General features: G+C 40.4%; 1 protein-coding gene across 1 annotated transcript in view; it reads right to left on the reverse strand.

Moving 5' to 3' along the window:
• ITPR3 (inositol 1,4,5-trisphosphate receptor type 3) overlaps positions 1-13,608 on the reverse strand; it is a 117,249-nt gene that overhangs the window by 43,595 nt on the left and 60,046 nt on the right. Inside the window, exons 15-21 of the mRNA XM_074311250.1 lie at positions 12,410-12,571; positions 11,359-11,531; positions 10,298-10,417; positions 9,506-9,688; positions 6,801-7,052; positions 6,462-6,606; positions 2,579-2,723 (exon numbers count right to left, since the gene is read on the reverse strand). Of these exons, the coding sequence (XP_074167351.1) occupies positions 2,579-2,723; positions 6,462-6,606; positions 6,801-7,052; positions 9,506-9,688; positions 10,298-10,417; positions 11,359-11,531; positions 12,410-12,571 (1,180 nt within the window). The remainder of the gene's footprint in view (positions 1-2,578; positions 2,724-6,461; positions 6,607-6,800; positions 7,053-9,505; positions 9,689-10,297; positions 10,418-11,358; positions 11,532-12,409; positions 12,572-13,608) is intronic.

Genomic DNA, 13,608 nt, shown 5'->3' on the forward strand with positions numbered 1-13,608 from the left:
ATGGAAGATTTGAGATCAACTCCAACCTCAAATACTTAGGGTGGGGGGGGGGAGAAACTTAAAATTGTTTTTAAAAGAATGTTAAAGTTGTTTTTAAATGTAGTAGGAAAAATTATATATACCCACACATACACACACAAAGAGCTGGCTAGACCCTGGGACTAGAAGATCTCTGAGAGCAAAATTGGGGGCCCTCATACCAGACCGAGAGCTTCCTAAGCAAAGCAATTTTGTCTCTCTTCTTAGACTGGAAACTCACTTTTTTTTTTTTTAATTATAGCTTTTTATTTACAAAATATATGTATGTAAAATAGGGAGAACTTAACAGCAATGTATGGATTCTTTTTCTGTATTTTATTTTCACTATTTCTGTGTTTCCCCCATGATCTGTATAATACGTGCAGGCTCATATTTACTTGAGCCTTGGCCAGCTATAAACCTATTTACTTAACATATTTACTTAATGCTGATGACATTTATCAGTATTTGACAATTATCGATATTTAGTCTGCTAACTTGACCCTATCTGCTTGATTAAGCCTGAAGGCCTGATTTTCTGTTTCCTAGAAATCAGGTGATTTCAGGGAAACAAAACCTTCCATTCCAATCTCTCCAAATAGCAACAACCAATTAAATGCCTTCCCCTCCCCTTTTTAATGCTCTCTTACTTGTGATGTAATTGCTTGTATGAAAGCTGTGTATCTCTACTACTTCTTTAGCCCTCCTACCACGAGCTTTCTCTTTCTTATCTCCCATTGGGACACCTCTTCCTCCAGAGGTTTTAATAAACAACTTTTCTGCTTTCTTACTGAGTGATCTGAGTAGTCATTTTGGGTAAGGGTCTTCTACATCCCTCACAAATGCATGGGTAATTTTTCAACATTGATTCTTGCAAACTTCTGTTTCCAACTTTTCCTCTCCTTCCCTCTACCCCTCCAATACATGTTAAATATTTTAAAGTATATGTTAAATACTGCAAACACACACACACACACACACACACACACACACACACACACACACACACATTTATACAGTTTTCTTGCTGCACAAGAAAAATCGGACTTAGAAATAAGGTAAAAATAACCTGAGAAGGGAAACAAAAATGCAAGTGGACAATAACAAAAAGAGTGAAAATGCTATGTTGTGGTCCACACTCATTTCCCAGTGCTCTTTCGCTGGGTGTAGCTGGTTCTGTTCATTAATGATCAATTGGAACTGATTTGGATCCTCTCATTGTTGAAGAGAGCCAGGACCATGAGAATTGGTCATCCTATAGTATTGTTGTTGAAGTATATAATGATCCCCGGGTCCTGCTCATTTCACTCAGCGTCAGTTCACATAAGTCTCTCCAGGCCTCTCTGAAATCATCCTGTTGATCATTTCTTACAGAGCAATAATATTCCATAATATTATTTACTCAGCCATTCTCCAATTGATGGGCATCCACTCAGTTTCCAGTTTCTAGCTACTACAAAAAGGGCTGCTACTAGAAATTCACTTCTGCGGGATTGAGTCAATTAACTAGAATTTATAAAGTGGCTACTATAGGTGCCCAATAATCAGCCAATAAACATTTTTTAATTACTTATTATGTGTTAGGGCTTGTGCTTAAGTGCTGACACATTCTTTTATCTCTAAGAGGCCTAGAGGGGGTACTCAGCCTACCAGTCAGATGAGAGGAAGTTAAGTGAGGTAAGCATAGGTCAGAATGAGGGTAAAATAGATTTATCTAGTGGCAGGGTAGATTATAGCTTGGTCCAGTATGAGTCTGTTTGAACCTAAATCCTGGGATGCATACCCCAGGGACAATCTAAGAGCCCTTAGCCAATTTGAAATGCATCATTATCCCATTTCTAGCAGAGGGAGTCAGGAAACCTGTATTTAAAAAATCTAAGGATCTCAGATTTGGAAACAGCTGAAATTCCCTCAACAACAAGGGTTCTTAAATTGGGGTCCATGGACTCGTTTTCAAAAAAAGATATCCAAAAGAGATCCAAAGCACAAACAAGGGTTAAAAACAGGTGTTTATAACGTTCTTGACAAGTGATCATCTGAGTCTGGGATGAAACACATCTGATGACAGAGAACTCACTTCTTCCACAGAATACCTAATAAAAAAATTTTTGCTTACTCTAGGGGTGGGGAACTATGACCCATGAGCTGCAAAAGGTGAAATCATTTGCTAAGTCAACTACAGGCAACGAACGAAAAGCTGAAAGCTAGGTACAACAACTTGTACTTCTTGAGTTCTTAAACTAATAATTTTGTATTGCCTGTGAATGATGTTGTGAATATCTAAATGGCCCTTGGCAGAAAAAAGATTGCCCTGGCTTACACAGAGAAAAACCCAAATATGCTTCTTTAGCCTCCCACCTCTTGCTCCCAGCTGGTCCTTTTGGGACCAGACAAACCTTATTCCAGGTGACAACCTTTCAAAGACTTGAGGGTAAATATCATGGCCACCACTTCCAAGTCTTCTCTTAAACTAAACAGCCCAAGTTCCTGGACTTGAATTTTGCCTGACAGGATTTTGAGACACATCCTCTCATCCCTACCATCCAGCCTCCAGCCTCACCCCCAGGATCTTCATTGTAGGGCTGCAATAAAACAGGAGGACCTTGCACACAGTCGATGATGCCCAGCAACGTCCGGGTGAGCCGCAGCAATTCACTGAAGCTGTAGAAGCCAAAGTAGATGAGGTTGTGGGCCAAGCTGACAACCTGTAGCAGATTGTTGGAAGAAAGAAAAGAAGTAAGGGCAGAAGAAGGCTCTAGGCTGGTGATGCACAGCTCAGGGAGGATGGAGTTGATTTTATCATAAATAACTGCAGGAATAAAAATAACTGCAACTTTGGAATTTTAAGGTTTTAAATAAATTTTCCCTATAATATAAACCTTTGAGGTAAGCAACATATTATGAAGCTCTTTTTAGAGGAGAAAATTAACATTCAGAAAAGTTAAAAATATCTGCCCAAGGTCATGAAGTAAACTCTAGTTTAGGATTAGAAGCAGGGGTTTTGTTGGGGGGTCTTGTTTGTTTAAATTTTTTCCCCATTGTACTACTCATTACCTCAAGAGGCATGAAAGGCAAATAGTTCCAAGAGACCGCTAGAAGGCACAGGGCTAGAGCACTGGACACAAAGTTAGGAAGACCTGAGTTTAAAACCAGTCTCAGATGCAAACTTCCTGTGTAACCTTGCCCAAGACTCTTAGCCTCAGTTTCCTCCTCTGTAAAATAATAATAGTACTGATCTCAGGATTGTTGTGAGAATCAAAAATGTAGCTTGTACCTCTAAGACTCTAGTATAAATACTATATTATATGAAAAGTTTAGATAGATTCCTCAGTATAAGATTCTTGCTACTAGGAAAAACTAAAGTAGTGCAATGGATAGAGCACTGGATCTGGAATCAGGAAGACCTAAGTTCAAATCCAGCCTCAGGTATTTAGTAGCTGTGTGACCCTGGGCAATTCACTTAACTTTGCCTTATCAGTTTCCTTATCAGCAAAATGAACTGGAGAAGGAAATGATAAACTATTTAGGTGTATCTCTACCTAGAAAACCCCAAATGGGGTAAGAAAGAGTTGGACATGACTGAAACAACTGAACAACAAGGTCTTTGAGAAGGGCTGGAGTCAGAGAATATGCCTGTGCCTTTACACACCCCATCCTGAGGGATCCTGAGGTAGCAGACACTATGGCGTTATCCCAGGATAGAAAGTGCCATAGATAGGCTTAGGACCCTAGGAAGCCAAACTTCTAGTGGACAAGATAACGTATCTGAAGTCCAGTTCTGAGCTCAAGTCTAGATTGGGTACTTAGGAATTACAGACCTGGGGCAAATCAATTAACTTCCCTCAATCTCAGTGTCTTTCTGTATATATTCTGTCTATCTGTAAATAACTGCCACATACCTACCAGGATGGTTGTGAGGATAAAATAAACCAATAACTATAAGTAGCTTTGCATACTTTAAAGCACAATGAAAATATTAGTTATTATTTCTACAAGGGGTAGTTTAGAGGTAGACTGGAAAGAAATCAGGCAGCAGTCACCCAAAATACTGACTGGATTCTGTTTCTTGTAATCTTTTTGTCTTTAAAAAGAAGCTGACACATTAAGTTTGGAACAAGGGAGTACTCTAAGAGGAGCTTGCTGGGGCAGCAAGGGAAGAGGATGAGTATGGGGGAAGGGGATGCTGAGTTGCTGAAAGGTCATGTGGGGTGAGGCCTAATTGGAAGGAGGCTGAGAACTGCATTGCTGCAAATATGCTTTCTCTCCTTCACCCCCCATCAGTTAATAGAGAAAAGCCCACCTTCAGGCAATACCCTCCAGATTTGCAGTATCCCCCTCATTATCAGCCCTCCCCTTAGCTACCCAGGAAATGATTTAGACAAGGGGTGTTCTTTGAATCACAGAAGAATCACAGGATCTCAGCTGAAAGGGACCTCAGAGATCACAGTCCAATCCCCTTATTTAGCTGATAAGGAAATGGGTTCTCAGAGCAGGAAATGACTCACTCATTGAGTTATTTCCAGAAAAGCCAGAACTAACAACTCACATTTCCATAATACTTTCAGATTTGCAAAGAGCTTTTCTCACACTGGCCCTTTGAGATAAGCAGGGTTACATTTCAGGGGTTGGGAGGTTTGAGTTGCTTTTTCTTTTTTTTTTTCCTTTGTAGTTTGTGTAGACTCAAGATTTAATTGGCATTTCTAAATGAAGCTGTCCCCCTTTACCAATACAGGTCAGCAATCATTCTGAGGCACTGAGAGGTGAGCATCCCACAACGAGTATGTGTCAAGTATAGGACTAGATCCCCAGGTCTCCCAGACTCTGAGGCTGCCTAAGCTCTACCCTCCAATTCCCAACTGTGCCCAGAATGTTCTCCCTTCTAAAAACCCTGGCTTCCTTGAAGATTTGGCTAACAAGTCACTTCCTACAGGAAGTTTTTCCTGATTTCCCTGAACACTTGTATTTTCTTTTCTAAAGTTATCTTCCATCAGCTCTCTGTGTCCCTTGAATATACCTTTGTCTTTACATGTTGTCTTCCATTACAAGGTGAGCTGCTGGGGCAGCCAGATGTGGAGGTGGATGGAGCACCAGCTCTGAAGTCAAGAGGACCTGAGTTCAAATCTGGCCTCACTTATTAGCTGTGTGACCCTGGGCAAGTCACTTAACCCCAATTGAGAAAGAAAATGGGAAGGAGAGGGAAGATGGGGAGGAGTAAGGAGGGGGCCAGGATTCAAATGCAGGTCTTTTTACTCTTACATCTGGTGTTCTCTCTCTCAATGCTAGGAAGGCACCATGGGGCTTTGTTTGACCCACCTTGAGAAGCGAATCTGATGGGGGTGAACCCTGAAACTGTGTCCCCTTTAATCTGTAAAAGAGGGGTGATTGGAGTCTCGGGGCTCTTCCCTGGAAAAGCATATCTTTCCCAGACAACACCCAGTTATCTGGCCAGAGATGTAGTCACATCCTCTATTGAGTTGAACATTAATTTGGGACCACTCCCAGTAGCTCAAACTACCAAGATAAGTAATCTCTTTTCAATTGGAGATCTAAGCCTGGCATTGACAACATTGAAGGAATCTCATTCAAGTTTGAATTGAAGCCCCAGCCTCAGACTGCTAATAAAAGACAACTCTGAAGCCCAAATCTTTGCAGAAGTCCAAAACAGGATCATGCTTGCCCAGAAAGCTCTCTTCATGCCAAAACTGCCTGCCAGGACTTTTGCCCACTCTGTTAAGTTTTGCTATCTCCCTGACAGGACCTTTTGCCATTAAGAAGTCTGTCTTTCTAGCAAAGCTGACTTCTCATTGCCAAACTCCTAATGAGGAGTTCTGCCCACTAAGAGAGCTTCTTCTTAGTGAATGATAAAATTCCCTTTCCTGCCACTCAAATTTTCGGGTTTGCAAACCCTTTCGCATTGGACCTGCGCCAATCAGAGAGGATTATCCATCCCAGTTCTAGCACCTCTTCACTATCACTAGCCTCATCATTGGCACTTCATCAAATATAGAACCAGAGAATCTCAGCATTTCATTGATCATTAGTCCACTCCTGCCTTAACATCATTGACAAGCAGTCAGCCAGACTTTCTTAGCATCTAACAGAATCTTCAAAAATGTTTATTGACTGATTTGTCATCCTGTTCCTTGAGCCTTTTTCTTCATGTAGGCCCCATTTCTCTTTAATAATGATAGCCAATATTTCTATAGTACCTCCTACGTGTGAGGCACTGTGCTAAGCACTTTTGCAATTATTATCTCATTTGATTCTCACAACAACTCTGGAAGGTATTATTATCATTATTATCCCCATTTTATAGATGAGGAAATAGAGGTAATTAGAGATGAAATGAATTTCCCAGAGTCTTGTGAACTCAGTTCTTCCTGACTTCAGGCTAGTCTCTCTATTCACTGTGTCACCTAGCTGCCTGGCCACAAAGGTCCTACCTCAAAGGTGAGCTTGTTCTTCTCCTCATTGGCAAAGGGCACGGCCTCACTGACTACATTGTTGAGATAGTCTTCTACAAACTCCATGGTATTAGCAAATTTATTCTTCTTATCATCCCGAGAATCATTGAGATTGGAGTCATAGCTAGAAGAAAGATAGGAAGAATAGAAAAAAAGAAAGGGAGGTAAAAAAAAAAAAATCAAGCCCCCTTCTTCTCCCTTGGTTTTTTTCCCCACCTCAATTTAGTAGGGCATTCACTCTTCAACCTCTGGCTCCAGTTTCCTTATTGCCTACATCCCCCCCCTCCTCCCTTTGGCTCCCATAGACCAAGGCCTCACTCCTTGATGGTGATGGCTGTGGGGATCTCCGTCCAGAGGCGAGCAAACTTGACTGGGGTAACAAGTTCCTGGGGGTCTCGATCCACATGCACATGCAACATGAGATGACAAAAGGAAGCACGCAGATCAAAGGGTAGCATCTCATCTGCCATACAAAGGAAGATCAAATCCACACCCAGTTGTTGGGAGATCTCATGGATGGCCAGATACTGACGGTCCAGACACATACGGGCAAACAGCTTCAGCTGGTATCTGTGATAGAGAAGACAAGGAGAAGAATGGCAAAAGGGAGAATTGCAAAGGCATTAGGGGTGAGAAGAGCATGAAAGAGGAGTGAGGAATCACTAAATCTCAGAGCTGAAGTGAACCTCAGATGTCCTCTGATCTGGATTTGGGAAGAGATCTTCTCTGTCAATCAATAACAAACATTTATTAAGCACCTTCTGTAAGCCAGGCTTACAGAAGCCTGTGTTAGGGGCTGATGACACAAAGGCAAAATCAAACAGTTCCTGCCTTCAATGAGCTTACATTCTATCCAAGGAGGCCAAGGATATATATTAGCATACACAAAGTAAACAGAAGATAATTTAGGGGTGAGGGCATTAGCAATTAAGGGGATCAAGAAAGGTTTTATCTAGAAACTGGTATTTGAGCTGGGATGTGAAGGAAACAAGGGATTACACAAGATGGAGGTGAGAAGGGAGTACATTTCAGGCACAGGAGGCACGCTGTGTAAAAGCACAGTTGGGAGATGGTATGTCATGGGTACAAGGAACAGCAAGGAGACCAGTTCATCTAGATGATGTGTTTTTGAGTGATGTAATGTAGATTTTTATTAATAAGGTCAGAAAAATTAATAGGATTAGGTTGAGGAGAGCTTTACATGCCAAACACAGCAGCTTATATCTGATCCTAAAGGCAATAGGGAGCCCCTAGAGTTATTGAGGAGGTGAGTGATACGGTCAAATCTGTGCTCTTGGAGACTGGATTTTTGGGGGGAGGTTGTTTTGTTTTGTTCTGTAAAGAAAGGTCATTGGCAGCTGGAAAGATAATGGCTTGGAAAAAGAAACTTGAGGCTTTACAAAATCTCTGGCAAATGGTCATCTAAACACTGTTCAAAGACTTTTAGATGAAGGAAATCCACTAACTCCCAAGGAAAATATATGATACTCAATAATTGTAGAAATATGTATAGAAGAATTGCACATTTTTAATATATATTGGATTACTTGCCATATAGGAGAGGGAGTGGGAGGAAGTGGGAGGATTTGGAACACAAGGTTTACAAGGGTCAATGTTGAAAAATTATCCATATATGTGTTTTGAAAATAAAAAGCTTTAATTAAAAAAAAGAAAATATATGCTACTTTTGGACAGCTCTAATTAGTGTTTTTTCCCCTCTTTTAGGGAAAATCCTGCTTTTCTGAAGCTTGCCATTGTTCCAATGTCATGGTATTAAGCAGAATAAACCCTGCCTCTCCTCTACCTGGAAGCTCTTCAGATAGTTAGATAGAGCTTTAAAAGGGGCAACAAGTGGATGGGAGCAGAAAGGAGATGAAGTTAGAAGAGAGAGGAAGCAAAAAACTATGTATCTGCCCAGAATGAGTCAAAGTATGCTGTTCAAACTACAGTGGAAGGGATCTAGATAAATGAGGAATCAGCAGCTTATAGGGCTTGCATGCCAAGTCTTTATTCAAACTTCCAAGCTCAGGGGAAGGGGGAGCAGCTAAGAGACAGTTACACTGCAAAGTCAGATCAGCCCAATGAAAGAACAGGGCACAGAGCAATGGCCATGGGGAGAGGGAAGGAGGGAGCAAGGAGGCAGAGATTGGAGGACATGGCATCCAAGCTTCACCATCTCTATAGTTCTACTGGGGACTGGTCTACTCCAAACTTGCACACCATCTTTGGCATTGTATCAGGAGTTATCTAGACCAAAACCTCTTAAACTGTGGATTGCAACCTCATATGGTGTTTCTTAACTAAATGTGGAAGTTGCAAAATTATGATTTCTCATCAGTACACATTTGATTTGTATACCTATTTTATATACTTACATATCTGGTGCATGAAAAGGGGTCTCAAGTGGGAAAAGTTTAAGAAGCCCTGATCTAAACAATTTGGTGGTAGCATGGGTGGAATACTGGACTTGGAGCTAGGAATACCTGGGTTCAAATCCTGCCTCAGACCTTTACTAACTGTGAGTCTGAGCAAATCACTTAACTTTTATCTGCTTCAGGTTATTCATCTATAAAATGGGAAATCATAATCTTAATATTAGCATTTGTCCTTTCCAGGTTGTTGCGAGAATCAAGTAAGGATTCTATGTAACATACTTTTCAAACCTTAAAGCACAGTATTATTATCATTCTTAATGTTGATGATGATGATGATGATGATGATAATGATGATGATGATGATAAAACAATAAAAATTTTAAAAATAAAAAAGTTATGTGACTTTGACCTATAAAGATGAAAGGTCTATTTTGCATATCTTCTTCTATAAAATAATTTAAAACAAAAGGTAAGTAGTTTTCTCTGCTCCTCCCACAGGGGATACAACATGAGCTGAGATGTAAAAGGAACTACAGATTTTATGGGACAGAGGTGAGGAGCAAAGGCATTCCAGCAGGGGGTGGGGATGGAAGTCAATAGAAAGGCACAGGGTTCATTGGATTGGCTCGGATCCATGAAGCTACCTACCTATAATAGCTGAGCACATTCTCATCATGGGCATTGCCTGCCCTAGCCTCCTGGGACAGCTGCCGAATGCTCTTCTCATGGTGTTCGTTATTCTTGTCACTCCAAGTCAGCCACACTTCCTCCTCTGAGTATTCAATGCTCAAGTACTCATGGGACTGAGACATTTCCTTCACTGGCCGTAACCTCAGGAGAAAACATACAGTCTGTTTGGACTCCAGCTTGAGAACCCCATTCTAGAACCCTAACCCAAATTACTCCCATCCTGAAGAAATCAAAGAATATGAGTAGTGGAAGAATGCCTGAAGATTTCTTAGTCTACTTGGAGGATGCTAGAGCCAGCTCAGATGGATTTGAGAGAACCAATTGTTTTAATTTTCAGTGTGAATATTTACAACCTCAGAAATCAAACATTATAAATAGATTTACTATTCTGTTCACTGTCTATAAATAATGGAATGATGGACAAATTTGTTAATAATATAGATTAAATTTTAAAATGTATCTGAGCATTCCTTTTTTAGAGAGAATGAAGTCTGTTATTAAACATTTACCAGCATACTCCTAAAGTCAGAAGACTCCCTAAAAGAAATTCTCTTTAATCTCATTTTTGTATATATTAGAATCATAGAATTAGAACTAGAAAGGACCTTAAAGGCCACTGAGTTAAATTCCAAAAGATGAGGAAACTGAGGTCTACTTATAAAACTTATTAGCTGTTTGACCTGGACAAGTCACTTCAGCCTTATTGCCTCCAAAAAAGAGAAGTAAATGGAGAGAAGACCTAGCCCTTACTCTGTCTTGATGAGAATGTCGCTGTTCTTGGGATCCAGGACACATTTGCAGATGAGCTCCTGGGTGACAGGGATGGCAATGTGGTTGGACACACACAGGTCAGAAAGATAGTCCAAGAACCTTGAAGAGATGAGCAAAGAAGGAGTCAGATTATAGCAATTACCTGAGCTGCTCACGGTGCCCATCAGATAGGGGATGACTCCACAAATCATGATACATTAAATGTAAAGGAACACGTATAAGAGCTGATGAAAGGAGTGGTTTCAGAGAAACTTGGGAATATGTGTATGAACAGATAAAGAAAAGTGAACAAAACCAAGAAAACAATTTATACAGTATGAAACAACATTAGAATGAATTTTTCAAAGACTTGGAAGAACTCTGATCAGTGCAATGATCAGTAATAATTCCAGAGGATTGATGAAGTATGTTACTTACCTCCTGCCAGGTAATAGATTCAAGGTGGAGAATGAGATATATTTTTGGACATGGGCTAATGCTGGAATTCGTTTTGCTTGACTATACATATTTATTTTAGGGCACAATAGAGATTTGGGAAATCTAAAGTCAAGAAGACATGACTTTATATCCAACCTCAGTCACTGTGTGAGTGACTAGATAGGGGAAGTGAATGGAAGGTAGAGGGATGAATTAGAAGCTAATGAAGGATAAGAGGGATGAGATGAAGGCAAATGGAGAATAGAGAGGGGAGGAGAGAGTATAAGGGAATTAAAGAGAGAATGAAGGGATAGATATGAAATGCAGAGGAAACAGATAAGTTGAGAATTAACAGAAGATAAGGGGAGAAGAGTGAGTAAAGAATGAATGGAGAATAAATAGATGAAAGATTACTAGGACTGAGTTAACTTAGTGTGAGTGGAAAATAGAAAACGAAAAGGGAAAGACTAGGGAAAGAAAGATAAGCAGAGCTGAGAGAAGGAAAGAGAATAAGTTAAGAATGAATGAAGAAATAGAGGGATGAGACAGAGTGAATGGAAAAGTAGAGGGGAATACTGGAAGCACAAGTGAGGGACATATGGCAGAAAAAGAGTAGCCCTGACCTGGGCTCCCTATTCTTGCGCACGAGGCTCACAAACGTTTCCACTTCTGTCTTAGTAATGTGCTTCTCCAAGAGTTTCCGGTTGTTATGCAACAAGGCAGTGATGGTGTCCTCAGCAAGGATGTCATAGCCAATCTGAGACTGCATCATCCCAAACTGCTTGGCTATATGCTCCTGGAAAGGATGGAGTTGGAGATAGATCAAAAAGAGTTTAATACTAGGTACCTAGGTTCTGCCCCACAATTCTCCCTTCTCCCTAAACCTTCAAGGGCCTGGATGGGCAGATGGGTGGAAAGGGAAAAGAAGAGAGAACAAAAACTAAACAGGGCTTAATCTATGGGGAAAAGACAGCTTCCTCAGACTCTGGCCTTGAAGCAAAACAGAAGAGTTTGAACTTTTACTAGGGAGGCAAAAGAACTAGAATGATAATGGAAAGAACATTGGCTCCAGAGTCAGAGTCAGGGTCCAAATCCTACTTCTGACAATTACTACCTTTGTGACCTTGAGTAACTCACAACTTCAATGGGCCTCAATTTCCTTATCTGTTAAGTGAGGAGGTTGGACTTGTTGAGGTCCCCTCTAACTCTTTTACCTCTATAATCCCATAAGATTTTTGAAAAAGGATGACAAGATCAGAGGTGCACAAGAGGAAGATTATCCCAGAAGTTCATGAAAGCTGGATACAAGAGGGAAGAAAGTAGAAAATCTGAAAGAAGCAACAAGTTAGACAAGCAGCAACAAATGTCTAAACTACAGTGGGACCAATGGTGATAGAGGGGAGATGAGAGATGAAAGAACTAAGGTAGGGTTAATTAGACTTGGATGTAAGAAGTGAGAGGAAAGAGAAGGACTGAAAACAAATTTGTGAGACCATGAAATGGAGTCCTAATGACAAAATCTGTTTAGAAGGAAAGATTATAAGTTCAGCCAAGGAGCCAGCAAGCTTTCCTGATGGCCCAAAGTGTTCTAATCCCTCCTGGCCATTACCAGGGAGTACTGGATCCAGAGATGGGACTAGTGAAACAGGGTTAAAGTGGAAAGAGCAAGCCCACCTGGTTCTTGCGGTAGTCTTCCTGGGAATGCCTCAGGACACGGTAGCAAAGGCGAAACATGTGTTGGTAGGGAGCGTTCTTCTGGTCAGATAACTCCTCCAGCCTCACCAGTGGACCTTCCCCACCTTTATCCCGAAAAGGAGCCTTTAGGATTCCAAAGATCTAGGGGATCAGATAACAGGAAGAGAAAAAAAAAATGAAACCACCTTTGGTCCTACAATCATCTTACTCATCAGCCTATCCTAAATTTTAAACTTAATCTTAAAACTTTTTTTAACCTATTTTTTTTATTCTGAACTTAACACCATTAGGCATTTCTAGATACATAGTAAACATGAAAAAGAGGACTGTATATGATCTCTATTATGTACAGCTTGACTCTTTTTAAACACAGAATAGATTTAAGTTGTAGTTTTCAAAACTAGCCTGATTATATTTCTTTCTGGACTTGTCTTCTCTGCCTTAAAAAAAAAAAAAAGTGCTTTAATGATCCTTTTTCCCCTTTCTTATTGCCCACACTCTGTTCTCCTTCACCCTCCCCTTCCACCCACCACCAAAAGACATAAAGACAGATTGGAAGGGAGTGAGGGAGAGAGAGAGGGAAGAAAGAAGGGAAGGAGGAAAAAGAAAAGCTCTGCAAATATGCAGAGTCAGAGAAAGCAAATTCCTACTTGGCCATATCTGAAAAATAAATATCTTATTCCGTATCCTAAATCTATCATCTCTCTTTCACAAGGAAGCATAATTTTTAGTTGGTCACTGCACTGATCAGTAGTTCTCAACTAATTCCAAGCTTTAACACAAACTCTTTCCCTTGCTCCAAAGCCTGATACATTGGAAAGAGCAAGGACTATGGAATCATAAAACTTGGATTCAAGTCTTTCTCTTGATTCTTATTACCTTTGTAACTTTGAACAATGGAGTCTCAATTTCCTCATCTGTAAATTGAGGCAGTCAGACTTGATGCACTCTAAAGTTCCAACCCTAACATTGCTTACTATTACTCCTAAGACTACCCTTAACTATATTCCTCAACTTACTCATAAATCTAATCCTTCAACACAATGCTCATTTTAACATCAGTCTTAAACTCTCTACTTAAACCTTAACTCTCACAATGGAAAACCATTTGGTTTTGGACTCAGTGGCTCTAGTTTCAAATCAGCTCCTGATTTGATCAGGAATCACATATCTATGGG

This window comes from Sminthopsis crassicaudata, chromosome 4, assembly GCF_048593235.1.
Source record: "Sminthopsis crassicaudata isolate SCR6 chromosome 4, ASM4859323v1, whole genome shotgun sequence".
Taxonomy (NCBI): domain Eukaryota; kingdom Metazoa; phylum Chordata; class Mammalia; order Dasyuromorphia; family Dasyuridae; genus Sminthopsis; species Sminthopsis crassicaudata.